General features: G+C 37.5%; 1 protein-coding gene across 4 annotated transcripts in view; it reads right to left on the bottom strand.

Annotated features, from left to right (window-relative positions):
• Nucleotides 1-583: 583 nt before the first annotated feature.
• Nucleotides 584-27,622, bottom strand: part of epha4b (eph receptor A4b) — a 112,591-nt gene continuing 85,552 nt past the window's right edge. For all 4 annotated transcript variants that reach the window (XM_079612574.1, XM_079612575.1, XM_079612576.1 and 1 more), the window contains 9 exons: nt 27,397-27,464; nt 26,973-27,098; nt 25,033-25,218; nt 13,730-13,791; nt 11,334-11,543; nt 8,236-8,385; nt 6,823-7,016; nt 4,796-4,933; nt 584-3,479 (listed from right to left, as the gene is read on the bottom strand). In XM_079612574.1, coding sequence (XP_079468700.1) covers nt 3,380-3,479; nt 4,796-4,933; nt 6,823-7,016; nt 8,236-8,385; nt 11,334-11,543; nt 13,730-13,791; nt 25,033-25,218; nt 26,973-27,098; nt 27,397-27,464 — 1,234 coding nt within the window. In that variant the 3' untranslated portion in view covers nt 584-3,379. The remainder of the gene's footprint in view (nt 3,480-4,795; nt 4,934-6,822; nt 7,017-8,235; nt 8,386-11,333; nt 11,544-13,729; nt 13,792-25,032; nt 25,219-26,972; nt 27,099-27,396; nt 27,465-27,622) is intronic.

The following is a 27,622-nucleotide window of genomic DNA, read 5'->3' as shown; positions in this document are numbered from 1 at the left end:
TGCAGTTATAGCCTCATTAGGATGCTCTACTGGGTGGTTTAGTTCTTCTTTGTGCCTCTTATTGTAAATTTAAACAAACCTTAGTTAATTCTGCTTGGACTTACAAATTATATATATATATATATATATATATATATATATATATATGAGAGAGATTTCATTCTAAAAGGTCCACACATTTTTTTTTTTTTTTTAGTTGGAAAAAAAAAATCACAAGATGTGTCACAGTTTGATTTCACTATTTTGGTGTTATTCATAAAGCCTTTAAAATATTTCAATAAGTCTAACTAGAGTTTGGCCAGTTTATACAATTGATGTATATAATTTTTCCCTGAATTTTGCACTATTTAAAATTGGGCATTTTACAGTATTTCGGATGTGCAATACAATACACATCATTGTGACTTGCATATAATGCATTGCTATTGTTCGATGGATGCATCAGTGCATTTTAACACCCCTAGTCTAAACCGAAGTTTAGGTATACAAACGTTTGAGTCCCATGGCGTCTGCGTGTGTGATGCATTTGCATGATGCAGAGGTGCATTTAGAGAAGAAGGAAAAGAGATGCCAAAGCTTCAGGTGAGAAATTAAAAATATTAGCATTTATTACAGCGACATGAAGAACCTCAATGCGTACACTCTTTTTTTGCGAGCTCATAGAAACCTACAGTGTGTGAAGAGATGATGGGCACATAGCTTACAAAAAGAACAGAGATCATTCACAAAGGATCAGCCCAAACACATGTACAGAGCCAGGGCAGAACAAAAGACAACAACTTCATAAGCAATGTTCATCTATCATATTAACAACATTCCACATCCTTCTAACACTGTTTAGTCACACAACCACCTGCTTTGATTCATTTGGTGAGCAGATACAGATAGATTGCTTTCCTCAGCTGTATTTTCAAAACCAGAATGTTTATGTTGCAGTAGTCAAATTTGGAGCTTATGTTTTATTAATGGTTATTAATAATATTGCCATTATCAGCATCATCGTCCAATCATGTTTTTATTGTTTCAATGGGATTTGGTGCAGCCAATTTTGCCACATCAGCATATTGCCTCCCGAGACAGAGTTGAATAGATTTAATTTTAGATGAAAAAATTTGCATAAAAATGGATGAGATTTTGGCCTTCTGCAATTATTTTGCATATTGAAATCTCAGATTAAGACTATAAGATTCATTAACTCATCAGGATAGAACAAATTAATTCAGCTAAATGCATAATCGCTTGTTTAAAGAAGTGTGTTTTTCTCTCGTTAAAATATGCAAAATTAAAAGAAAAGTGCAATAGTAGTGTGACCCATTAGCAATATTGGAATGATTTACATTTTTAAATGTTTTGTTTTTGCTGTTTATGTCAACATGGTATATGTTTAAAGATTTTCAGCATTTATGCAAATTTCCCAGTTATACTGTACATAATCTAATGACAGATGATGATGGATTTTCCTTAAAAATATACTGAAGGAACTGTGGTTGTGTGTGCTTAGTTAAAGCCACTCGGATTCTGCAGACAGAAATCTGACATATTTATTTGACTCATAATTCCATTTTAAAAGAGTTTTGATTGTAGATATTTTAGCATATTTGAATCCTTTCAGCGAAACCCGACATATTCTGAGTAGCTCTTGCGATTAGTTACAGTGTTGTGCTGAAGCGTCAAAACAATTAATGACATAAAAGAAATCAAAATTTGAAATGATGTCAGGGAATCATGATCATGAACTGAAATATGATTATCTCTCAGTACCATCCGTTCCTGTATTTGTCTCATATATATTTAAATAAAACAGGTAGACTTTGACTTTACAGAACAACCTCACTAGTACAAAAATATACAGTGCAGCAAATCAGTCTCAGTAAAGTTAGCATGAGGAATTTAGTTCAGCCCAATAGATTTATTAAAACCTCTCCGTCCCTATACCACATGGACCCGCGGCTCCCGCGAGAGCGGCGCGGATCGAATGCGTTTCCACAAACAGCAGACTAAAACAACGGTAAACATGTCGAGCCTGGCTTTAATATCGAGCTCCAGCTTCTCAGTGACGCAATGATAAATACTATATACATTATACTTCATGATATCATTTCTAAGGGGAGGACGAGAAAAAAGAGAGAGAACTGCACAGTTAATAAGGCATCTAATGTCAAGCAGCTAAGGGCACCACTTGAGTGAAAAAACTGCAGTCACTGTCACCTGTCAATCAAAGACGAAGCTTAGGATCCATGCTACATTCCAGAGATGAGTTATTATCGCACATCAGCAGACAGCGGTGATAACGCACCACACGACCACTAACTCCTCTTCATACTAAATAAAAGTACATCATTACAAACATTCTAGTTTTTCTCGTGTTTTTTCGATTTTGTCTTCGTTTTTTAAATCAACACTGTACATTTTATACACTATAGTACAATAGTATATGTCGTCACGCACTACGAGTGTAAACGTAAAGACGATGCGGACGTGGTACACGCACACACGTTATGATGACGTAAATACGCGTAAAGACGATGCGGACGTGTACACACACACGTTATGATGACGTAAATAATGTTTCGAAGTCGTTTTCGCTGCAGTGGAACAACGTGTCTGTGCGGCGAATGGACACAAATAACATTTCACTTTTTATCTGGAAGTCAAACGGTTTCTTATTCAAATGCTTGCACTGTTTCAGCGCCTGTTCGCATAAGGAACACAGCGACGAGTGAAGAGCAGTTATTTATCAGCTAAACATAATATAATGCTCTTATCTCATCTCGCCGTCCTGCGCCGGCCTCACACTTCTCCTTCGTCGTTGCGGGTGCCATCTTTGCTGGTGGAACGCACACTTTTCTTTTCGCCTGAATATTGGATTCAGCGACGCGAATCCATCGGTGCTCAACCATTGCCTCAATTATGACAAAATAAATATACTATAAACATCTTCTGTTATGGTACTGTGGCTTATAGTGGATGTAGAAGAACAGACCGATATCCCAAACATGGATGTGATAAAAAGAAAAAACAACCCTCATTTTCATGAATAGTCCGACCTTTGATATGCAAAAGATCACAAATGAAATGCAAACGTTGAAACTGTAAAACACAAGCTGTGAATTGTCCCTAATGTATTATTGTTCCTTTTTTTTTGTTTAATAACCATACTTCATATCTGATTTGCCGTGGCCTTGTCAAGCGATTGCAGATCGGTCTCGGTGTGTCCCTCGGCTCGTAGGAAGCTCGGACGTGCATGGACGGAAGCCAGAGCGCTGACGAAAGGGTCGTATGCGGAAACATCCAGGGTGGGAACTGTACAGTGAAGCTGCTGATGGGACTGTAGTGGGAGCAGTTGTTAACTCTCTCAGTCTGTACGCTCTCAGGCTTGTTATACCTGCACGTGTGTCCCCTGTGCGTGCAAACTCTGGACGGCAGAGACTATCTTCTTTTGGTGCCCCACCAGAGTCACACCCATCTTGCTTAACTCACTGAGGAAGAAGGGACACAAAAAGAGAAAACGTTTGAAGAAATCATGCATAATTGGTGTTTGGTTGTACAAGAATTAATTAAAGAACAATATATTTAAAGGCCCACTGAAGTGCCTTGGAACGCACAGCTTTGTAGGATGTGTCGACATAATTTCCACTGAAACAGGAAGCTACGGTGGGACATATTGAATGGCTCCTCCCCCTTTTCAAATAGCCAATAGCGTTTAGTTTACCTCACAGACTGCAAGTCGTACACAATGGAAGCGAATCCGAGCACTGATGATACGTTTGATTCACTGATGATACGTTTGATTCAGTAGTAGAGGTGTGATTAAATTCTAACCATTTTATTCGTAACAACGTACAGTTGGAAAAACTAAATAAAACTTGAGCGTTTGAGCAATAGAACACACATCTCTAACCCATATTGCTCTGTGAGGTGTCAACGGTCGCTTTGGCCCGATGGTATTTATAGCATAGGGGGTGGGACGCTTTAGATTCTAGAGAGTATTTGATTGGACAGAAGATGTGATGAAAGCTGAAGTCCACGGTGATGTCATAAACATCCGTGATCCATTTTAGCGGAAGTGAATTTTGAATGCTTATATCTCCTAAATGCAAATTTTGTCATTGTTTTGGAACACACCAGCTTATTCATAACCATAAGGCTAACATACTCATACTAAAAGCTAAAAAAACTTACATTTTGATTTCAGTACACTCTTAAAAGTAAAGGTTCTTTATTGGTATTGATGGTTCAATGAAGAACCTTTAACATCCATGGAACCTTTCCATTGCGCAAAAGGTTCTTTAGAGTGGAAAAGGGTTCTTTAGATTATTTCAATGTTCTTCACATAAAAAGAAATGGTTCTTTTAACAACTGCTCACTGAAAGGTTCTTTGAGGAAGCAAAAATGGTTCTTCTATGGCATCACTGCGATAAACGCCTTCTAGCAACTATTTTTCTCTGATGTCTCATTTCAGGTTTCTGAGTAATTGTTTTGCCCTTACTGAAAGGAGAACAAAAGTACAGTAATCAGAACCTATTTGATGTGCTTTTAATGCGGAGCACAATTTTATAACCGAAGAGATTGCTTTGTGGGCAGAGCTACCCAGCAGCACATTTGTATACAAAAATACAAATCAATCGACTTTTTTGCATGACACATATTGCAGCTGAATTGACAAAGCTGCATTTTCATCATTCTAATATGCTCATTTGATGCTCAAGTATCCTTTCTTATTGAAACCTTGATTCTTTTTTTCAGATTTCAAGACAACACTTGTCAAGATGTGAGTACAGATACACAAACTTACCACAAGCTGATGTACAGTATGGAATCTAGAGAAACGTAGCCCGCGCTGGCGAAGTTGTCCTTGTACTGGCCCATACTGATGGCGTCTAGCCATTCATCCACCGTACTCACGCTGAACTCTGGGGTGGTGGGGTCTTCCCTGGAAAGGAGATTGGATTTGTATCAATTGTGGTGTGGTTCAATGCTAAAGAATACGGAGTACAGAGATGGAAAACTGCTCTTGCATAATAAATCGTCGTTGGAATTGTAGGTTATAGTGTTAAGGCTTCAGCTTCATGCTTGAAGTTAACAAAAATCTAATCAAACTGCCTTTTGTCTCGGAGTATAATGATAGCGATTTTTCCGGACCAAAAAAGCAAGTTGATCCAAGAACTTCCTTGCACTTCTCTGTGCGAGTCCATATCTTAAGTAATTTCATGAGAAGAGGATAAAGAGTTAAAGAGTTGCGGTTGAGGTTAAAACCCATTGTGTTCCCTTTCCGTTCCTCGTGACAGACGGGTTAGCCTCACAATGTTGAGTGACAGCAGCGTTTGAGTGAAAACCGGGGGTCAATTCAATCTCAGACCTGGGATGTATTTAACACCCTCGTTCTTCTTTGTCCTCTTTGGACACAGAGGGATAAAATGACTGGCAGGTTGGGCTGTAATCAGAGAGATTGTGATGGGCTTGAGGAAGCGTATATCTCAAGAAGGGCTCTGACTCACTAGCTTTACGGCTGTAATGTGAACTCTGCGTCTCCGTCTCCAGCGCTCCTGATAAACCGCAGGTGGAGGGGGGAGTCTGCGCTCTGTCTCATGTCAGGTTTTACAATAGGGGTTCAGGCTATCTATACCACAACGACTTTTTACAAAGCTGCGAGATGAATGTCTGCTGGAAAAGGATCAGTGACACTAGGTTTGGTTATATTTAGACGATATGGAGTTTATCAGCTTGTTGTCTCACATTTAACGAAAGATTTGAGAGTTCATGGGGCAGACAAAGAAAAGCTGGAATGGATTTTCTCAGGATTTATTTGAGCTGTTAGGGATATGTTTTTGTGGCTTTCAAATGTGCACTTTAAAATAGACAATCCTTTGGTTTAAACTGGTGTTGTTCTTTGTGTTTCATGTTTCCATCACTTTAGCATATTTAAACTATGCTAATAAATGGTTAAACAATGGTTCTTTATAACCCTGATCTAACATCATCTTAGGTTATCTGGATCAATCAGGTCTGATCAAACATTTTTTGTACACATTTTACATTAGCAAAACTCTTGGGGTAGTTTTCTCATTTTCATATTTAGTGATGAACATGTAACCTCTTTAAGTGTCTACCTCAGACACTAATGTTACATTAATGTGACAATTTTTTCTAAAGAAAATAAAAATAAGGATATATGCTCTGAAAATAAGCCTTAATATTTTACGCACTTCCCTTGCAAATGTACACTACCATTCCAAAGTTTGGTAAGAATTTAATAGTCTCTTATGCTCACCAAGGCTGCATTTATTTGACAAAAAAATATTGTTACAATTTACAATAACCGTTTTATATTTTAATATGTAATTTATTCCAGTGATGCCAAAGCTGAATTTTCTTCAGAAATCATTATAATATGTTGATTTGGTGCTGAAGAAACATTTATTTTATTACTGTCAATGTTGAAACCAGTTGTGCTGCTTAATAACACAATAACACAGAAATTCTGGATTCTATGATGAATAGAAAGTTCAAAAGAACAGCATTTTTAAATAGAAATAATTTGCAACATTATAAATGCCTTTACGGTCTCTTTTTATACGTTTAAAGCATTATTACATAAAAAGTATTAATTTCTTTAAAAAAAAAATTAATGGTAGTGTGTATATGATCTTATCTTCAATTTATATTGTTTCAATTATATTTAGATGTTTTTACAGGAAAACAAGATTTTACATGATTTATTGCACTATAAACATTACATAACCTAGGGTTAAAAAAGTGGCCGTAATGCAGGGTTAAGCAAAGTGTGAAAAGCTGAAGCACAGGTTCATATCAGTTTCTCACCAGACTGAGCTGTTGGCAAGCTCTTTCAGACTGTTGGGGTTGCGGATGAGTTTGTCATGAGTGTTGACAATCTGCCCAAATTTGGGCCGTTCGCTTCTAGTCTTCTCCCAGCAGTCCAACATCAGCTGGTGGAGGACCACGGGACAGTCCATCGGAGCGGGCAGCCTGTAACCCTCATCTATAGCTTTAATCACCTGAAACAGAGGCACATACTGTACATCAAAAAAATACAATACAACGAACAAAACGTGAAACTGCACTCTAAGAAAAGTCCATAAAATAGGGCTAACATGAAGAGATTTTCCATAGTGATTTTTCACAGGTGTTTTACCCATATTTTGAATTACGCATTTTGCATTATGTTGTGTTTTAGAGTTAAAAGAAATGTCTGTAAACTCAACATAAAATGACCAGTATGTAACCTTAAGGATATATTTCTACTGTATTTGTCCCTTAAAATAACTTTTATTATTCAGTCAAATAAAATTGACTCAAGTAAAATCCAGTAATATAGTTGCTACCGTATGAAGCACATTTTTGGGTTACGTAGTTTTTCCAGTTTCATTGCTGCTGTTGTTAATGTTGCTACAGAACCATACTTAATTAATGTAGGATCTTTTTTTCAAATGTAAGAAGCTTTCTGAATATTTCTGTCCTTTTCTTCTTTTGATAACACTGTTAATGGCTAATACCAAGCACCTGGTATGCTATCATTGTACTTTAGTGGAAAAATTAAGTGTAGTAGTAGTTACCATGGTATATTAATGTAAGGTACATCAAATTTACATTTCTATATTACTTTATCTAAATTAACTTTTGTCTATTCCATGGCGTAAAACATTGGAACCTTTAATTGAGTCATGAAACATCCATTGGTAAGCCATCTCCTAAATGACTATAACTATAACTCATTGCTATTGTTAAAACAGCCCCTGTTCTCTGCCACTTCATGTTCTTAAATCAAATGATCTTTTAGACATGAAACATTCTTCTGTGTTTTAGAATGAGCACAGAAGATCTAAATCATTATCAGCGGTGCCCTGAAGGTCTTCAAGATTTCTCTGACATTTCCTCTGATGGTAATAAAAGGAGAAGTCAGAAACTGTTAGCATAATATAGCAGTGAGGGATGAAGTGTGTTTCACTGGCTTGTATTAAATGCAGGAGCAGCTGGACAGCTCTCGTTTATGAGGCTCCTAAAAACCATTGTCATTCGAGCGGTTTCTATACAGACATCACGCAGGAAGATTTTACTTGCAAGGACACACTGCTCGGAGACTCTGCCCTCCCCCCTCTCCCATAAGGCTTCAATGGAAATGATATTAGTGGAGATATTAGATATTAGTGGAGCAGATTTCAATTTAAACAATACACGAGAGAACATGAGTGTTTCCAGTTTCTCAAGGACACTTACGTCTTGATTAGACATCTCCCAATAAGGCCGCTCTCCATAAGAGATCACCTCCCACATGACGATGCCGTAACTCCAAACGTCACTTGCTGAGGTGAACTTCCTGTACGCTATAGCCTCAGGAGCCGTCCATCGAATGGGAATTTTTCCACCCTAAAAAGGAAATAAAAAGATGGTGCTTCTTTAAAATCAGGTACTTTCATGTCCCAGGTGTTGATTTTAAATTTGTTTTGCTATATGACAGAAAATTATATCTGTCATTTCCAAAACGTAGTATTGTCCCTCATTTGTGCCATAATTTCTACCACACCAAACAAGTTTTCTAAAAAAAAAAAAAGAAAAAAAAAAAGGGTGTACTTGGTTACACAAGTTCACAGTGTCAGTGAAGAGCTTGGGATTAAATATGACACGTCGTAAAAAATAAAAAAATAATTTTTTTTTTAAAAAAGATTATATATATATATATATATATATATATAATAATGCTTTTTATTGTGTGTAATTATGCACAAAATGTGAAAATGCACTACTGTTCAAAAGTTTGGGGTCAGAGTCAGTAAGATGTTTTTTTTATTAAGAAATTAATACTTTTATTCAACAAGGACACATTCAATTGATGAAATGGGACAGTAAAGACATTTATAATAATATTACAAAATATTTATATTTGAAATAAATGCTGTTCTTTTGAACTTTCTATCAAAGAATACATTTTTTTAAAAAAGTGTCAGTTTCCCAAAAAAAAAAACAAAAAAAAAAAACAGCACAACCGTTTTAATCACTGATACTAAAAAAAAATTATGATTTCCGCAGGATCATGTGACACTGAAAATGGGAGTAATGGCTCCCGTATTGTAAATATAGTAATTCACAATATTATTGTTTTTACTGTATTTTTTAGCAAATAAATGCAGCCTTGGTGAGCATAAGATACCTATTTTAAAACATAAAAAAAAAAAATCTTACTGACCCCAAACTTTTTAATGGTAGTGTATGGCTTAATTGTTTATTTAAGACATTGTAGAAAGACATTCCAAAAATGGTAATCTCCATCATCGTCATTTCAACACAATATACAAGCTGAGATGTACAGTAGCTGAAACAACATTGTGGTGTAATTTCCATGATAAAAAATGACTAAAATCTGCGCGGTTGGACGTTGTAGTACACTACTAAAATTAATGAGTGTGTGAAAAATGTGTCTTAAGAAATGTCATTCTCTGAAAGTTAAAGAAAGACCCATAAACAAACAGCAGAATAGATACAATATTTGCCTTTCCATTCCAGCACTATGGCGGGGTCTGTATTTCCCTAAATGCCTTTTTAAATAGCTGCAGTAGTTTGTAGTTAATCTCTACAGTCAAAGTCAAACAAAAGACAAACTGGCTGTACTCTATATAGACATACGTGACGAGAGTGCCAAAGAACGGCAGCAGGGCCCATGGGGTAAAATCATTTAAAGAGAATTTCAAAAAGCGATCTTTACAATTTTTTTTAATTATATAAAGTCACAGCAACATAAACGGCTGCCTCGCGTGGCCTGAAGGGTTTTGTCTCTTCATGATTTCAGGGCTTGAAGCAACGGGGCACGGGGCGCTGAATGTCAGAGACACTTATATTTTAAGAGTTCCTCCCTGTTGAAACACATTTCGTCTCAGGCGCACACACACACACAAGCATCAAAAGGCAATCTGCAGGGGTCCGTTCAGGGTTGTACAAGCACCTCCCTCCCTTGTTTGCATGTGACAACAGATTCTCCTGCTGAGTCTATGCTTTGTCCACACGAGTAGACACTGAAGGCTAACACACACACACACACACACACACACACACACACACACACACACACACACACACACACACACAAGGGGGTTTTGCTATCCTTGTGAGGACATTCCATAGGCGTAATGGTAAAAATGGGAATTTATACTGTACAAACTGTATATTCTATCCCCTTACACTGCCCCTATCCCTAAACCTACCCCTTACAGGAGACATTCTGCATTTTTACATTTTCGAAAAAATATAATTTAGTATGTTTATTAACCCGTTCCCCTCATGGGGACCGCTGGCTGGTCCCCACAATGGAGGTGATTTCAGGTTTTACTATCCTTGTGGGGACATTTGGTTCCCACAATGTAATATAAACAAAAGCACACACACACACACACACACACACACACACACACACACACACACACACACACAAGGGGGTTTTGCTATCCTTGTGAGGACATTCCATAGGCGTAATGGTAAAAATGGGAATTTATACTGTACAAACTGTATATTCTATCCCCTTACACTGCCCCTATCCCTAAACCTACCCCTTACAGGAGACATTCTGCATTTTTACATTTTCGAAAAAATATAATTTAGTATGTTTATTAACCCGTTCCCCTCATGGGGACCGCTGGCTGGTCCCCACAATGGAGGTGATTTCAGGTTTTACTATCCTTGTGGGGACATTTGGTTCCCACAATGTAATATAAACAAAAGCACACACACACACACACACACACACACACACACACACACACACACACCCTCGCATCCCTCTCTTGCCCTTGGCCTTCATACGCATCCACAGGGGTGCTCACCAATTACCGAGCTGAGAAGGACAGAGAGCTCTAGAAGAACGAGTGTAGGCTGTCCTGTCAGAAACGGATGTAATTAATACATGCTGTGTGGACAGAGAAACTGACCCCTGAGAAAGCCAACTCACTTCTCAAACATCCCTCTTCTCTCTCTCTCTGTGTCTCATCTTAGTTCATTCACACAATCAAACACTTTTAAAGAACATAAGAGACATCTCTTTCTCTATTCAGATCAGATCAGACATTTCAATCAATATTTCTTAACTAAGGTCTTACGGGATTTGTCAGATTTACCGTATTCGCAAAAAATGAGACGGCAATGAAAGCTAGCTCTGAAAAAAAAAACACTAAATAAATAGCAACCAAAGCAGAATTTATACAGCAAACAAGATGTTACAAAACAATAAACAACATGAATTTTTTATTCGTTTAGTTCTTCCCTCATTCCCTGTTTTTGTAAAATTGATGATGACTCTGAAATAACCTTGACAGGGAAAGGTGTTTTACCCGTGTGGTGTACGCAGCTTCAGGGTCGTCCTCTAGCACTCTGGACAGGCCGAAGTCGGACACTTTGCACACCAGATTACTGTTCACCAGGATGTTTCGAGCCGCCAGGTCACGGTGGATGTAGCTCATGTCAGACAGATACTTCATTCCTGAAGCGATGCCACGCATCATCCCCACCAGCTGTATGACCGTAAATTGCCCATCGTGCTTCTGCAAGAGAAAGTGACGGATGTTAGTTTTTATAGATTTTACAGGTGGTGTACACTGTGAAAACAAAGGTTTAAATAACTTTAAACTGTTCTCCTGTGGCAAAACTTATTGTGGTTTGAACTGTAACCTTTATTTACATGCAGATGTATATATATATATATATATATATAAATATTATTAAAATGAATATTAATTTGCTCATAAATGTCTGAAGATTTGCTCTCTGTTACAATTTCTACATTACATTATTCAGACTTCATGCATTTTCAAACAGTCCATTTTCACTGTTCCATTGGTTTTGCCCCGAGTTCTGATTCATTATGCAAAAGACTCTGACCTCTGGTTTTACAGCTCTTTCTGCCACAATTGCTATAATGTTGACAGGCCTTTATTAATGTAAAACCATCTGGATTTGGTGCCTCTGTTAGCTAAACAAAAGAGCTCAGACGTCCATTTTGCCTCAAAAACAATCTTCGCAATAAGCAATTAGCTCAGTGTCTTAATCTCCATATCTGGGCAGTACACTAATCTTGTTAAAACCCCACTTTTGTACCTCCGAGCAATATCAATCAGAAACATGCGCTCGTATAGTATTTCATGCATCATAATGTGGGTAAGTTAATTACGCTGTGTTTTGTGAAATGTGGTCGCTGATTGATCGTCCGGCCTGATCAACTGGTTGTTATCAATCTACTGTCAGACGCCACACTACTTACAGGAAGAGCAGAGAGACGCAGACATAGAGACAGAGAGAAATCATTTGTTTTTCTACTAGTAAGTGATGCTTAACTGATCTGTCTTCTAATTAAACACATGTAGCAGGGTGGCCGAACTATGAGCTATTAGCCATAAAACGGACCCCATAATTATATTAGCTTTTTATGTGGGCTAAGGGGGTATTTATGGGATTCATTATGTACGCTGCAGAAAGATCGAAAGTCTCAGACAGGCCCGTTTTTAGGGGTGGGGGGGTGTTAGATTTCATTTTCATTTTCTCAAAGTGTAGGCAATTAAAAAGAGTCCTGACTTAAAGGAAAACGTATCTGTGCTGTGCGCAATAAAACTTCGTGGTCTGATCCGCTGGGTGACAAAGGCGGTAATAAATTAGTGAGGATTGCAGGAGACATTATGGCAGCTTGGTGGAGCGAGCGTAACCTTATTATAAATCTACCGAGTTCATTTACTCACTTCCTGTCTCTGTATGAGACACATTCGCAACACGTTCACTCAAATACACGCTTAAGTGTTATTATCGTTTACTAAAACAAAAACGGCTTTATTTCGATAGTCCACTTTAGACATTTTACTGACTATATGCAGTAAGTAGCTTTGCAACTACAAGACAACTGCCAGTGATTAAAGTATTAGCAGACTGTCTGCTTAATATCGGCTAACAATTTATATTGATGGTCCTCCAACAGACATTCTACAGACTAAAAGTAACTTTACAGCTACATGTCAACTTATTCTACTAACCACAACCCTAACCTAACAGTCTACTAATATTCTAATGAGAGTAAGTTGACACGTAGTTGCAAATTAATGAGTTAGTTGTCATGTAGTTGTAAAGTTATAGTTAGTAGAATGTTTAAGGTGAACTATCGAAAAAAAGTGTAACTCAAAGGCAAAAACTATATTTGTGAGCAGATTTTTTTTTATATTAATAATAAAAATATTTAATGCAAATAAAAAATAAATAAAATAAAAATAAAACCGCAAAAATAAATGGCAATATAATGCGTGATGCAGTTTAATTCAACCATTACTCTGAAAAATGCAAATAGCCCCATGATAAATCTATTTTAGATGGGAATATTCTGTTGAGTCTAAACAGAAATTATTTAATTCAAAATAAGTATATAAAAACGCAAGAATTTTCCATGAAATGAAAACTAAACTGAAACAAACAATCCTGAAAACAAAAAAGTTAAACTATAATAACCTTGGAACGTTCGCTGAACAACAGAACTAATGGACAGTACGCAACTGAATCCGTGCTGCCTCAACTAGGCATCCATTCCATGCTTAATTTCCCTCCAGTAATAGACTTTCAGGGAGGTATCCGTGGCTTATACCCTTGAGCGATGCTCGTTTATTGGCTGTAGGTAATTAAATGTAAGGCACCATCTTAAATGGCATGTGAATATCGGTGTGGACTTGTGCCATGGCCGTTTTGCCTTCCTCACCTTCAGGAAAGTATCCAACGATCCATTCTCCATGTACTCCGTAATAATCATCACGGGCTTGCCTGTAGACATAAAGAAAAGAAAAAAGACAAAAATACAAGATTTACCATCAGCCTAGATGGAAGGAAAAAAACATAAAATGTCCTAACAGATTGATGATTCTACACAAATCCACACAGAAATAAATCATGGTAATGGTGTCATTAATCCTTTATAGCTGAGATGCTGAAACACAGGAATGAAGGAGAGAAGAGAGGAGGCGAAACCCTGGCCACACTCTCAGCCTCCGTCCCGGGCAGCCCCATTATTCAGCGTGACAGACCTTCATCAGAGCCTTCCACCATCAAAGACGGCAGTTAATTAACCCCGGATAATCCACCGAGAACCAATTAGAGAGCTTTGTTGCCATGATGGGCGGGCAGGACAGTCAATGAGAGCCGATGGGAGGGCACAGCACCTGTTGTGGTGGGCATGAGCAGTGATGGATGGTAGGCAGCGAGAGGAAGATCTCCTGTAATCTCGACTGTTTTACGCTTAACAGTACACAAAGTATGTTTTACAAATGACTGAACCAAAGCTCCAGACCCCAAACTAAGAAAACAACATTAGTCAGTTAACTGAACACACCACAACCGCAAGTATTAATCTATTAACTGACTTGAGAAACAACCTCGCAAATGTGACATTGTAATCATAACATACGGTAGATGTGTAAATTCATTCATTTCCACAACTGTTTCAAACCCTAATAAGCTGCTTATAGCATTTTAAAGCATTATAATTGTACTTCCGACACAAAGGATCCAAAAGAAAATGCTGCTTATTCCAAAGTAGCTCATGTTAGCCAAATGCTAAAACAGCATCCAACTGGCCAGTCTAAAAAGTGGAAGTGTACATGCTTTTAATTAGTTCCATCACTATTTCAATCATTATTTGTTCTCATTAGAGATCAACATGTTAGCTTTGCTTTTCTAATATCAAACATAGTGATGTGTTCTACAAGCAAAGAAACCTACCCATTGTATTTTGTACCTTTTTCAAATACTTTTTGTTTCAAATCAAAGTTTGTAACATTGTCATTCACCTCATTGCTAGTTGGTTTGGTTTATGGATCATAATCTTTTAACAAAGATGGGAAAAATTTCCCTATGGGAAAAAATGAATGGGAAACATGTTTTCAGAAATATGGCCACTGAAAAAGTGGGTGGCACAGGGCACTGTTGCACTATATTCAATCAATTGTGAGTGTTAAACCGACCAATCAGATAAATCTGTGGGTGGGATAAGGATATTTACATACAGACTAGCATATTGAGACGACAAACGCATCTTCTGTTCAATTCCATGAAGCGGTTTTGAACACAAAACGACATCCTACATGAATGATCACAACAAGGTAGCTGCTTCTGTAGATATCAAGACAACAATGAGTCAAACAGAGTCTTACAAACACACTCCCACTTATAGGCATAAGTTATACTTCTGCTGCCACCAATCTACCGCAGGGCATCATCTGCAACCTGATATCTGAAATAAAGCGACAGAGTGAAATAAACAGAAAAATGTTCCAGTGCCTTGTCGAGTCCCGGTTAACAAGCTCTGTCATATCCCTCTCAATCCTCTGACCTAAATATATCACTCACAGGTCACAGAGAGTTCAACAATTTAGCGACCCTTGTTTCATTTCAGAAACGTCCATGTACAGATTTGACGGAACGAATCAAAACGTGACCGCTGGGGTAATATGACCGTGTCAAATGTGCCTGTTGATTAGTCGGTGCGTATGATTCTGGTGGTGTACACCATGCTTGTCTTTGTAAAAGGGGCATATGAAGGCTCTGTATGAACCTACGCCAAGCATAAGTAGGTCTCCACAGAGGAGGCTTACACATCTACAGACACTGAATGCTAAGTGGGCATCCAGTGCTTCAGATAGCAGGAAATAGGTTATCATGTTAGCATGAGATACATGTGTTCATGATAAACATTCACTTAAGCAAATAAAATGCATTATTGGAATAAATTTCATACATTACACAATATTAAAATCAGTTTACCAACATTTTCAGAAACAGGTCTAAATGATTTGCAAATGGTCTTAGTTTTTGTTCCCTGTGGTGAAAATCAGGCTTTTAATGTTGTTTATACGTCAATGTGGTGTTTTTAATATGCTTTAAGACGAACCATGTGCAAATTCACAAGTCAACACCATTGCTGAGTATTTTCTCCTTAAAATTGCACTGAACCAAAGACAGTCTTAAAAACGGTTTGAAAATCGCTGGTGTTTCTGACATCACAAACTAACTTGTAACCAATCACGTCAACGTGCGATCGTCAACAAGTGAATCTTTGAACTGGAGTGAGCGAGTGGCAGGGCTAATTTGCATATTCATAGAACCATGTATATTAAATGAGGCAAGGTTTTAGAGCTACATTCAAGCTCTTTTAAGGCATGACAAATCTTTTTTTCAAGGATTTTTTTTTTAAAATATGTAATTTTGGTGATCAAAGGGGCGTTTTAAGGGATACAATTATTTTATTTCGACTTAATCTCAATTATCATTTTAGATTTAGTTTAGGTTAAAATAACAACATTGATGCAAAAGTCTGTAGTAAATAAATCAGGAGGTAAAAAAAAAAACTATCAAATGGCATTTTTCTTTCTAAAAAAGTCCACAGTTACTACTTCTGAAAAAGAAAATAAAAAATTAGTGTACACAGAATGTGCGTCAGTGTATTAGTGTTTAAGTGCTCAGTTGTGGGCTGTTGTTTCTGCCTCTCTCAGGGACGTGTAAAACACTAGCCGTGTCAGTGCTGATAAATGACTTATATTCCCGACATCTCCACTCTGGAATACTGAGATATGTGCTCTAGTCATATACAGTATACAGTATATGCCTCTATGCGTTTGTGAAAAACAGGTTTGATCACCCCCCTCTGAGCATCACCACGGCAACTGGCTGGTTATACATCACCTAAAATTAAATCACTATCTCACTGAGATAAATGCCTTCCTCGACACCCCCAAACCTAACCCCCCATGTCTCATCCGAAAAAGGGGGGAAAAAAATTGCAATTGCTTTTACTTTTCAGAGGCAGACTAATGTAGCTGTCAGCCGCAGAAAGAGAAAGAGAGGGAACGGACCGCGGCACACTGTGTTCTGGGAATGGCACGGCGACGGGTGGCAATCTGATGTCACTGTGTGTGTGTGTGTGTGTGACCGCTTTATCAGAAAGACAGTTGAAGCGGCAACTGGCATTGATCCTGAAAGAGCGGGTGGCCGAGGCAGTGGATCCGATCAGAGAAGCTTACGGGGCCTCCCGGGGCCCTGACCTCAGCGTGACAGCCTACAGCCGAGCCCAGAGACAGAAAACGCGAGATGAACGTGCAGTTAAACACTGCGAGGGCAGATGTGAGGATTTAACAGGATCACGTACGTGCCTTTAACAAATATCAAATCTCTAATGCGGGTGTCCTCCAGATCGGAATTGGTTTCAAAAGCTGGAATTTACCAAGGAAATTAATTTCATACTCAACGCTTGACTAAACTCTGGCAAATCTTTTTGAAAGGTCATCTAGTGTTGATTTTGTACGTGGGTTTAAGTGCTAAAACAACCGTCAGCCATGATTACAGCAGGCGTTTAGCTAATAAAACACTCCTTAATATGAGCTCTACGGAAAACAGCTCTGAAAGGTCCTTGACATTAATCTCTGGCAACCTTGAGGGGATTTTTTTTTTAATTTCCCCTCTAATTCATGCATTATCAAGAGATCAACTGGACATCTGATGTGGCATATTTTCTTGATGAGTTACAAAAAGGTTATGGCACAAGCATCTCCATCCGGTGCAGAATGTGTGCTTGCTATCTCAAAAGCGCACAATAGAGCTCATTGAGAGCTTCCTGCATTAGCATCACATGTCTCATGAACAGAGAGCAGGCATATCTCTGTGATTTCACCCTCAAGACCTGTTCTTCTCTTTCTGTTTTGTTTCTACAAAGAGAAGAATATGTTTAACCCTTCGTGAACCCTGCATGGCTGGAATAGCAGCCATCTACAATGAGCTCTGTGTGTGCGGGAGTTAGAGTTTCAACACAGGGTCAGGTTATAGATTTACATACTGTGTGATCCGCCTGGTTACAAAGAGTCTTCCAAATATCTTCCTTTGTGTATGGCAGAACAAAGACATACAGGTTTGGAACAACTTAAGGGTGAGTAAATGATGACAGAATTTTCATTTTTGGGTGAACTATCCCTTTAAGTCCTTTTCTATGACTTTTTTTTTCTTACAGTGATATTATGATGTCATTATGGGTTAACAACAAACTTTGAGAAATAAAAAAAGTTTTTAATTATTTTTTATACTTATTTCACAGCAGAAATAAGCAAAAGCACTCAAAAGTGGTAATAAAAACGTTTTCATTGTAACATAAATTCTAATTCAAATAAAATAATCTTCTGAAGTCTCTTAATAATCCTTAAAATAAGAGAGAGAAAAAAAATCACGATTTCCACAAATTTTTTTTTCAATATTGATAACAATGAGGTATGTTAAGCACAATGATTTTTGAAGGATCATTTGAAACCGCTGGACTAGTTTCACTAGACAAAATTATATTTTAAAGTACTTTTAAACTGTAATAACATCAAACCATAAGAGCATAAGTGGCTTCTTTCCAAAACATAAAAAAACTTCCAAAAATTTTGAACAGTAGTGTAAATAAATAAATAAATAGAGGCTTTGATTTTCCCAACTGCTGATCCCTTGCTACCTTCAAGAAACATCTAAAAGACACAAACAAATTATGAATCGCTTATGTTGTTGCACTGTCGTCGTCTGGGATAAAAGTTTCTGCTTAAATGAATAAATGCAAAATGTAAATGTGACTATTAATGGCCCGGAATAAAGACTAAGTTGTCATTGTCTCTGATGAAAATAACAGATTGGATCCAGGTCTACATGTGTTGTGATATCTAGGACAGAGATTTTAAACATATCCACTTAGATAAAGCTGTCACAGCACGCTGCTGTCAAAGGCATTTTGCACAGAATCTCTTGAACTCTATACATACTTACCGGGGAAAATTGCCGGATAAATCTATTCCCAGGGGAGTCCTTCTGACCTACATGTACATGTTTGTATTGCAGGTTCGGTAAAAAAAAATGAATACCTGCAACAAACTCAAGTAATCAATATCACATAACACCTCATCTGTGTAATGCAATGCCCCTGTGATTTAGCTCTAACCAGGACTGTAGGATAATCATTAAAGGAAACAGACCTTTGTAGCAGGTGATTTGACATCTAGAGTGTTTGTGTGTGTGTAGGCGATAAAAATTGCTTTGTGACATCAGATACGAGGCGGATTGGGTAATTGCGTATGGGGAGGGAGGCACACCAGCTTGAACGCTTGTGTATAAACATATGTTTGTGTGTAGAGCGGCACACAAGAGGTTTTACATGTGGCCTGCAGTCGTCCCATCAGGACCCCAGCAGTGACACCCCTTAACAAGCTCAAATCAGGCAAGCAGATTGGGCTATTCTCAATGCTGGCTCACCCACAGAGTGAGAACCCCTATTGCAAATAGAGTATTGATTTTACACCCCCATTAAAGCGGTTTTATTTCGACAGCGGTTACTGTGGGAACAGCAGAACTCATATCTCCATATATTCCTGGCTTTGATCTACAAGGTACTAACTTATAGGATTAAAGAGATATTGACCAGGTTGATACCCCGGCGGCCCACTTTGTGTCCTCCCGCTACGATTATGAACAAAAGAACAAAAGACGCTGTTCTTCAACTTTACAATCTTATTGATTTTCCAAATGGTGTTTTAACTAAATGACACATGATGTACTTAGCACTAAGTTGCTTTACAAGTCCTTTCCAAGAACAGCACAGAGACCCGGAGGTACATCGCAGCCCTTAATCTACCACAAGAGTTAACGCAATTTAACACAAGAGTCTCCGCAAGACTTTAAACTCTCATTGTCCCCTAAACAAAAGAGCGGCGGTTTTAATGAATGCTTTCTCGAAATAGCAGCCACTTCGTTAGGAGGAAAATCCTTTTGCGGTGGAAAGAGCGCGATGAGAGGAGATGATAGCCTCCTCCAAATTGAATGCTTCCAGATTAGGCGATTGTTGGCACATAAAGGAGGAAATGAGAGATACGGAAAGATCATAACTTTTCTGACAAATGACGAGATAGCAATTAAAAGGGCTATTTCCAAAGATTTCTTTTAGTCGCACCATACCCACCATCTACATAACAATGGAAGCAATCACAGTGAGAGGGAGGGTTTGGAACATTATTCTGATAAAGCACTGTTGATTGGGCCTCTGTTTTGGATTTGTTGATCAGGGCTCCCACAATAAGAAGAAAAAAAAGAAGGAAAATACACACATACACCATAAAAACTACATTTAAAAAAGCTTCTTTGTGTACATTACTAAAATGAGCCCTGAAAGATAACATGGGAGGCCAGAATCATTTTGGAGAATGGTCTCAGTTTCAGGTCTGAAAAAGAGTATTATATGTAACATTTCTAACATTGTTCTACATTATAATAAATACTAAACCATAATAATGCAGCGCATTATTAAAGTAATGATTATGAATGTGTTAGAACAAAAAGAGAGGAGACTGTCTGGACATTTTGTTAATTTATTAATAAACTAGTTTTTTCTTGGTAAGTGTTGGCTGCAAATATGAAGTTGATGACGCCAATTCGTCATCTACACAGTATAATGGATTAGCCTGGTTCTACCAGACTCTCGTACATTTCATTTGTACAGAGTCTGGCCACTCTCCATTGACAAGAGTTAACTTCCTTGAAGGCGGGTACTCTGTTGAAGTTTAAAACTATTGGATCTGCCTAGAGCCACTCTGGATCTGCCACAACCAATCGCTAACGTTTGGTTGTGACGTGTGACGACTCAAACTAGCGCAAAACCTCAACGTCATCGTTTTCAGCCACTCCCTCTGTTCGCTGATTGGACCAGTAAAAATTTGACTGGAGAAAACCAAAGAATATAGCACAATCCCAGACGTAGTACTGAAGGAAAATGAAAATTGAGCGGAAGTACGTAGGGAGGCGGAGCCAGGCTAATAATGGATGTGCCTATAGAGAGAAATGCAGTTCAAGTTAAACTTACCTCAGTAAGTGCGGTAACTAATTCAGCTTCCGTACTTCGCACGAACACTTGGATATGTGCCTATTAATAGTACACATTTATCTAGATCAGGGATGGGCAGCTTCGGTCCTGGAGGGCCACTGTCCTGCAGAGTTTAGCTCCAACCCTGATAAAAACACATCTGCCTGTAGCTTTCTAGTAATCCTGAAGACCTTGATTAGCTTGTTCAGGTGTGTTTGATTAGGGTTGAAGCTAAACTCTGCAGGACAGTGGCCCTCGAGGACCGAAGTTGCCCATCCCTGATCTAGATTAACATTGACGTTAAAGCGAGCGGCCATGTAAACTGGCTAACGTAGGCTACTACTTACGACATGATAATGATTACGAATGGTAAGCCATGTTTGAGGTCGATGAATTATAGGCGAACGTTAGAATGTCTTGCCTGATATAATTACCACATGGACCAGCCGTATTAACGATCTGTCCATCACGGACTGCGTGACTTTGCAATTCACCCTTCGTAGCGAGTTTGACAGACGATCTGAAAAATCACAATCCGCCGAATCCGCCATTTTGTCTGACAAAGCAGTCGGGAGAGTTAGTAGATTAACGTCGGTGGATTTGAACTTGAAAAAAAGTGTGTCCTGACGTCTTCATGCGGTTGAAACAACATTCCTTCTGATGTTCATTCATGTTTATTTGATGCTATAAATTAACTAGAAGGAAGAGATGATCGAGTCACGAGCAGCTTTAACTAAGGCTCTAGAGCAATCTTTCACGACACATTAAAGAGCCACAAAACGGTATTTATTGTTTAAATTTCTTTAAAAAAGGATTAAAAAGTTTGAAAGTTGAGACTTTGTTTAATATCAAACGTAACCTGGTCTGTCCTGTTTTTTTGGTATATTTTCCATTACTTTTGTAGTCCTTTGAGATTGCTGGATTTTTAAACATAATTCCACAATGATTTTTTAGAGACTGCAGCCTTAGATTGAATGGATTTATTTGACTTAAACTGCTACTTTATTCATCCAAAGAGTCTGCGTGCCAATGAAATATTTTATGAAATATTTTAGAGCCGAGCAAAAATAAAAGAACATATATTCACTATAAAAATGATTTTAATATCTTTTCATTCATGGAAATGAATAAAAATAATGACTCATTTATGAATCAGACACCATTCGCGAAGGAGCTAATCAATGATCATGCAGTGGCATATTGAGACACAACCCTGCATACAATTCAGGTTTTAAAGGTTGTCAAAAATGGAAGGATTTTAATGCTGAGAGCTGTTAGAAATGGATGTTTTGAATAACTGTTTGGAGTTAAAGGTTAGCGAGTTGTCCCTGCTGTTCCCTTGCCCTCTCCTCGGCCCTGCAGCCACTGACCTGCTGAGCAGTGATCTGTGAAATTGCCTCTCTTCGCTGTCATACGTGCAACTATTCACAACCCCCAAGGCCAGAGTACATGCGGCCATATGGGGAGTGACATGACTATCACTTTACCCTTCAAAAATCTGTAAGATGCTTAGTTAAAATTAAGATATTTGAGTACATACCACAAGACAAATTTTCACAAAAATAATATCTTACGCAAAAGTGTAAATTCAGTTTTTATATGTAAGAATGTCAAATAGCTTGATCAGAAGTTGTACATGTACTTACTGTATAAATAACAGTAAATTAAGCATAATTACATGCAACTAATCCTAAACCAAACCCATATCCTAACACTAACCCTTTATTAAGTACATGTAGTTAATTAACATTACTTAGTACTTAGTGTAAATGTATTACACTGTATTTAAATTGTAATTACACTGTAACCAAGGGTCTTTTTTACATGACAAACTTCTTGCAGATTCTAAAATTAGTAAACATATTGCGGTGTACATTTCTATGCCCTCATGCTTGTTTCTGAGAATGTCTCATATTTTCCCTCTACATCTTCCTCTAAACTCTCTTTTACCCTGTCAAATTCAGGCTTTTTTTAGATTCCCAGAGAGGACCGGTCTATTCCATGAAGACAGAGGTCAAAGTGCAGCCCAATGTTGAATGCATTACTCTCACTTAAACCGCTACTTTGTTCTTCCAAATAGTCTGCGTGCTCCGAGAGATACTGAACTGAGCTTTAACCTTGAGCCCCTGATATTTGCTCAGAACATAAATACACCACTTATAACTGGAAGACAGGCAATTAGGCAGCGTCTGCCTTTTCAAAATGAAAAGCAAACTCGATTTACAGAGAAAATAGTTCTGTAAACTGCACAAACCAATGCTAACAAAAGGTCAAAATTAGCATTCCGCATTAGAGAGAACAGAGCGAAAAATGAATAAGAAATGTCGAGACTTCGCTGTTCGTATGTGCGCTGCTGAATATTTATGACACTTAAAACACATCCAATTAACTATTTAAATTATTAATATTCATGCAGTCATAAATATGCATACTCTCATTGTTGTGCTCTATAGGTAGTGTGGAGAGTCACAGACGTTGGTTCAGTCATAATGACACTTGAAAGAAAGGGTTTTTGTGTGGCGTCTGGTGAAAGCTGAAGTTCTTCGATAAGCTCTTCCCCATTACTGATGAGATAATGAGACTCTTAAAGGTTTCCAACACGCATAACCCAGTGTAAGTCTATCTCTGTCTGCGATTAAGATCCAATTTAGACAACGGCAATAGGCCACAAACATATACGTGCAAAACGGCAGTCAAAGATGGGAGAAACAAACGATAAAAGGAAAAACAAACACAGAGAATATAATACGCAAGGAGAAAGTGGCCTCACATTAAGTTCCCAGATAACAAATTCATGTCCTCATTTTTTTTTACAAGTATTCCCCTTTGGTTGTAAGAATATTAAAATGTCTATTTAAAAAAAGAAAGTGACTATAATGCTATTTAAAGGTTAGTATAACATTCCTGACAACATTCTTTTGAATTAACAACGTTGATTTGTAATGTTCTTCATGTTGCTGAAAATGTTTAAAAGCCAACAATATTATTACATTCTAATCAAAATACTAGTAGTATACATAAGTTTTTTTTTATGTTCCCATCAGGGTTATTATAGTTAAATGAAACTAAAACAAAATTTTTACGTAAAAAAAAAAAAAAAAAAATATATATATATATATATATATATATATATTGAAATAAAATAAAACAAACTTAAACTCATTTTATATTAGCTAGTTGCCAAGGGAACATTTCTCATTTTCATTTATTTAACTTGATGTACAAAACTAAACAGACATCTTTTAAAAACGTATAAAATTGACAAAACACACACCAAAATGACTAAAACTTTAACTAAAAATGAAAACAGGAAGTATAAAATTTTTTAACTAATTCAAAAAAAAATAAAAAAAAATACAATAGTATTTCAATTGTACGAACACTGGTTCCCGTTTGCAAGTTTTTTTTTTTTTTAATGGGGTTGGGTTGTCTTTTGGCCCAAGTAAAAAGACACAAAACAAATAATCTACCAGGTGAAAATCCATTTGCAAAGTAACAGACCTCTTTTCAACAAATTGTCCTTGCACAGACAGTGCAGAACGAGTTACGTGCCAATTCGAAAAGACGTTTAACACTTAGGTTTACTTAATATTATTTTGATGTTAACGTTCTGCTTAAATGTTAATGAAAAGTTTCCAAGGAGCCAAACATTCCCTAATGAAAAGTTAAGTAAACAGTTAACGGGTACGTTTAGAGCAAGAATGTTTAGTCAAGCTTTAACCGAGAATCTAGGCTTGCTCTGCAATACATCTGCTGTAGCGAGCCAATACTCTTGTGTGGTCAGATCCAACTCAACAGATCCATTCAGGTGGAACAGTGGAGCTCTGTTCCTGTCCTCCCCAAGGCTGAGCACATCAGCGAGTATACAGCACACCTCCATCTGGCTCTTAATCACAATGCCATGAAAACACTTTGTGACCACTGTGGCGGAAAAGGGTTGTTGGTGTAGTCACAATAATCATTTTTTGTCACACTTGTGCTATTCAACCACACACTGAGCAATGAACTCAAGTGTGCAATTGAAATCTGAAAGCCCTTTTGAGAACAGCTTATTTTCCCCTCAGTGTTTATAATGCAGTGTATGTTTACTTAAATGTTTCAGTCGATGAAGGTGAACACGAAAGAACATGTCAGTCACTTACATCTGGTAACGACTCCCTCCAGTCGGATGATGTTGGGGTGGTCGAACTGTCCCATGATGCTGGCCTCGCTCAGGAAGTCCCGCCTCTGCTTTTCGGAGTATCCTGCCTTCAGACTTTTAATGGCCACGTAGATTTCTCTCTTGCTGGGGAGCTTCAGACGGCCACTGCAAACCTCACCAAACTCACCTAGGGAGCGACACACGGCTTCCATCAGCGTCAGGCTTTGACAGGTTTTTGAAGGAAATATGCATAAATAATATCCACTTGACTTTGGACACTGATTTTACATCTGTGACTTTAAGATATTTATTTAACTTGATATTTCTTTATTTTAGTTAATTTTATTGTTTTTTTCTCATGAATATAACAACATTTGGTGAGGTTTATGTTTTTAAAAATTATGTATATATTACACACAATTTAAGGATGTTTAGATATTTTTTTACTGAGAAGCAAGGCAAAACACTTTATTATTATTATTAATTTATTTTATTTTATTTCAGCACACTACATAGCAAAATATAAATAAACATGAAATATTGAATTGGAAATATTCTATCAATCTATGTATCAATCAGTCAGTCTATATCTATCTATCTATCTATCTATCTATCTATCTATCTATCTATCTATCTATCTATCTATCTATCTATCTATCTATCTATCTATCTATCTATCTATCCTTACATCCATCCATCTATCTTACGTATGTCTTTCTGTCATTGTTCTATCTATGATCTATCTATCTATCTATCTATCTATCTATCTATCTATCTATCTATCTATCTATCTATCTATCTATCTATCTATCCATCCATCCATCCATCCATCCATCCATCCATCCATCCATCCATCCATCCATCCATCCATCCATCCATCCATCTTACGTATGTCTTTCTGTCATTGTTCTATCTATGATCTATCTACCTATGATCTATCTATCTATGATCTATCTATCTATGATCTATCTATCTATCTATCTATCTATCTATCTATCTATCTATCTATCTATCTATCTATCTATCTATCTATCTATGATCTATCTATCTATGATCTATCTATCTATGATCTATCTATGATCTATCTATCTATGACCTATCTATCTATGACCTATCTATCTATGACCTATCTATCTATGATCTATCTATCTATGATCTATCTATCTATGATCTATCTATCTATGATCCATCCATCCATCCATCCATCCATCCATCCATCCATCCATTCATCCATCCATCCATCCATCCATCCATCCATCCATCTCTGCAGAATTTCACTACTGAACAACCAGAATCAAGTGTTCCAGAAAGCTGTGCAGAATGTCAGATGTGTTGAACTGACACAGAGAGAGTTTGGGGAAAGCTGTGCAATGTGGTGGATAACATCTCAGCCAAACAAGTCTGGGTTAAACGCATGTTCTGTTCTCACACAAAAGAATCTAACAACATTTCTAGATGGTATCGTTTAATTCAGATCTCCTAAAGCCCTAAAGAACTCTGATGAACACTATTGCAGCCAGATGGAGAGAAAGAGGAAATGAAAGAGAAAGAATGAAAGAAGCACAAAGTACACATTTTTTTTGAAAATGGAGAAGCAGACATTCACTCACAGAGAAGCCATACGCCGAGGAAAATGAGATTTCAAAGCCAAGTTCAGACGCAGAGATATGTGGTATTAATAGGTCAGTGTTTCAAACAGCAGCTTTGTGTGGGAGGATTACAGTCGGCAGACGTTGTATAATTAGGGCTCAAATACAAATCTCTATTCTTTGACATACATTATCAAAGAACTGCAACTTACGCCCTGAAAACATTCAGAAAAAGGTTTTATGAAGTGAACAAACCCTAGTATGCAAGTAGCAACATTTGTGTAATGTATATTTGTAAATTCAAAGTGATTTTATTTCCACAATTTGGTCTACAGAAGAGTCAGACTCTCACCTGCACCTATAACTCTCTCTATACGTATATTAGAGGCATCAATTTCCTTGGCAAAATCTCGGACGGCTTGATTTGGGTCCTCATAAGTGTGGGGGTGAATGTACGTCCTGCTTCCTGGCAGTTTCACTGCATTAAGAAGAAGAAGAAAAAAGAGATCACATATGTTTTTCACACAGGGATTTTGAGTCCAAATGAAAGCCAAGACACGACTGGACCATAAACCCAAACAGTCCCCTAAAAATGTTGAAAAAGATAAACTCCACAGTGAGGTTGAGCATGAGAGTTTTTGATTTATATCCCACTCTCACAGCTGGAAGAGAGACCTTTTACATTTATGTTACCTCTAAAAACAACCATTTGTTTTGACTATCCATTATTTATGAGTGTTTTGTGTGTTTGTGTGCAAGCTATTTTGGCCACGTACCTCTCCCGTTCTGAAACTGCATTTTCTCTTCATCTGGATCTTGCTTCGCTTTGATGTAGCCACAATGTCTGAAACGCATAAAAAAGATAAAAACATCACCTATAAAAAGGTGTATTTTATAAAGCAGCCATAAAATTGCCATTCAGAACTCGAGAGTGAGGAAAAGATTACGATTATTTCCATGCTGCTGAAGGAGATGAAGTTTCCTTCCTATAATAGATTCAGC

The sequence above is a fragment of the Phoxinus phoxinus genome (genome assembly GCF_949152265.1).
Source record: "Phoxinus phoxinus genome assembly, chromosome: 5".
Taxonomy (NCBI): Eukaryota; Metazoa; Chordata; class Actinopteri; order Cypriniformes; family Leuciscidae; genus Phoxinus; species Phoxinus phoxinus.
This window is presented reverse-complemented; position numbering and strand designations above follow the sequence as displayed.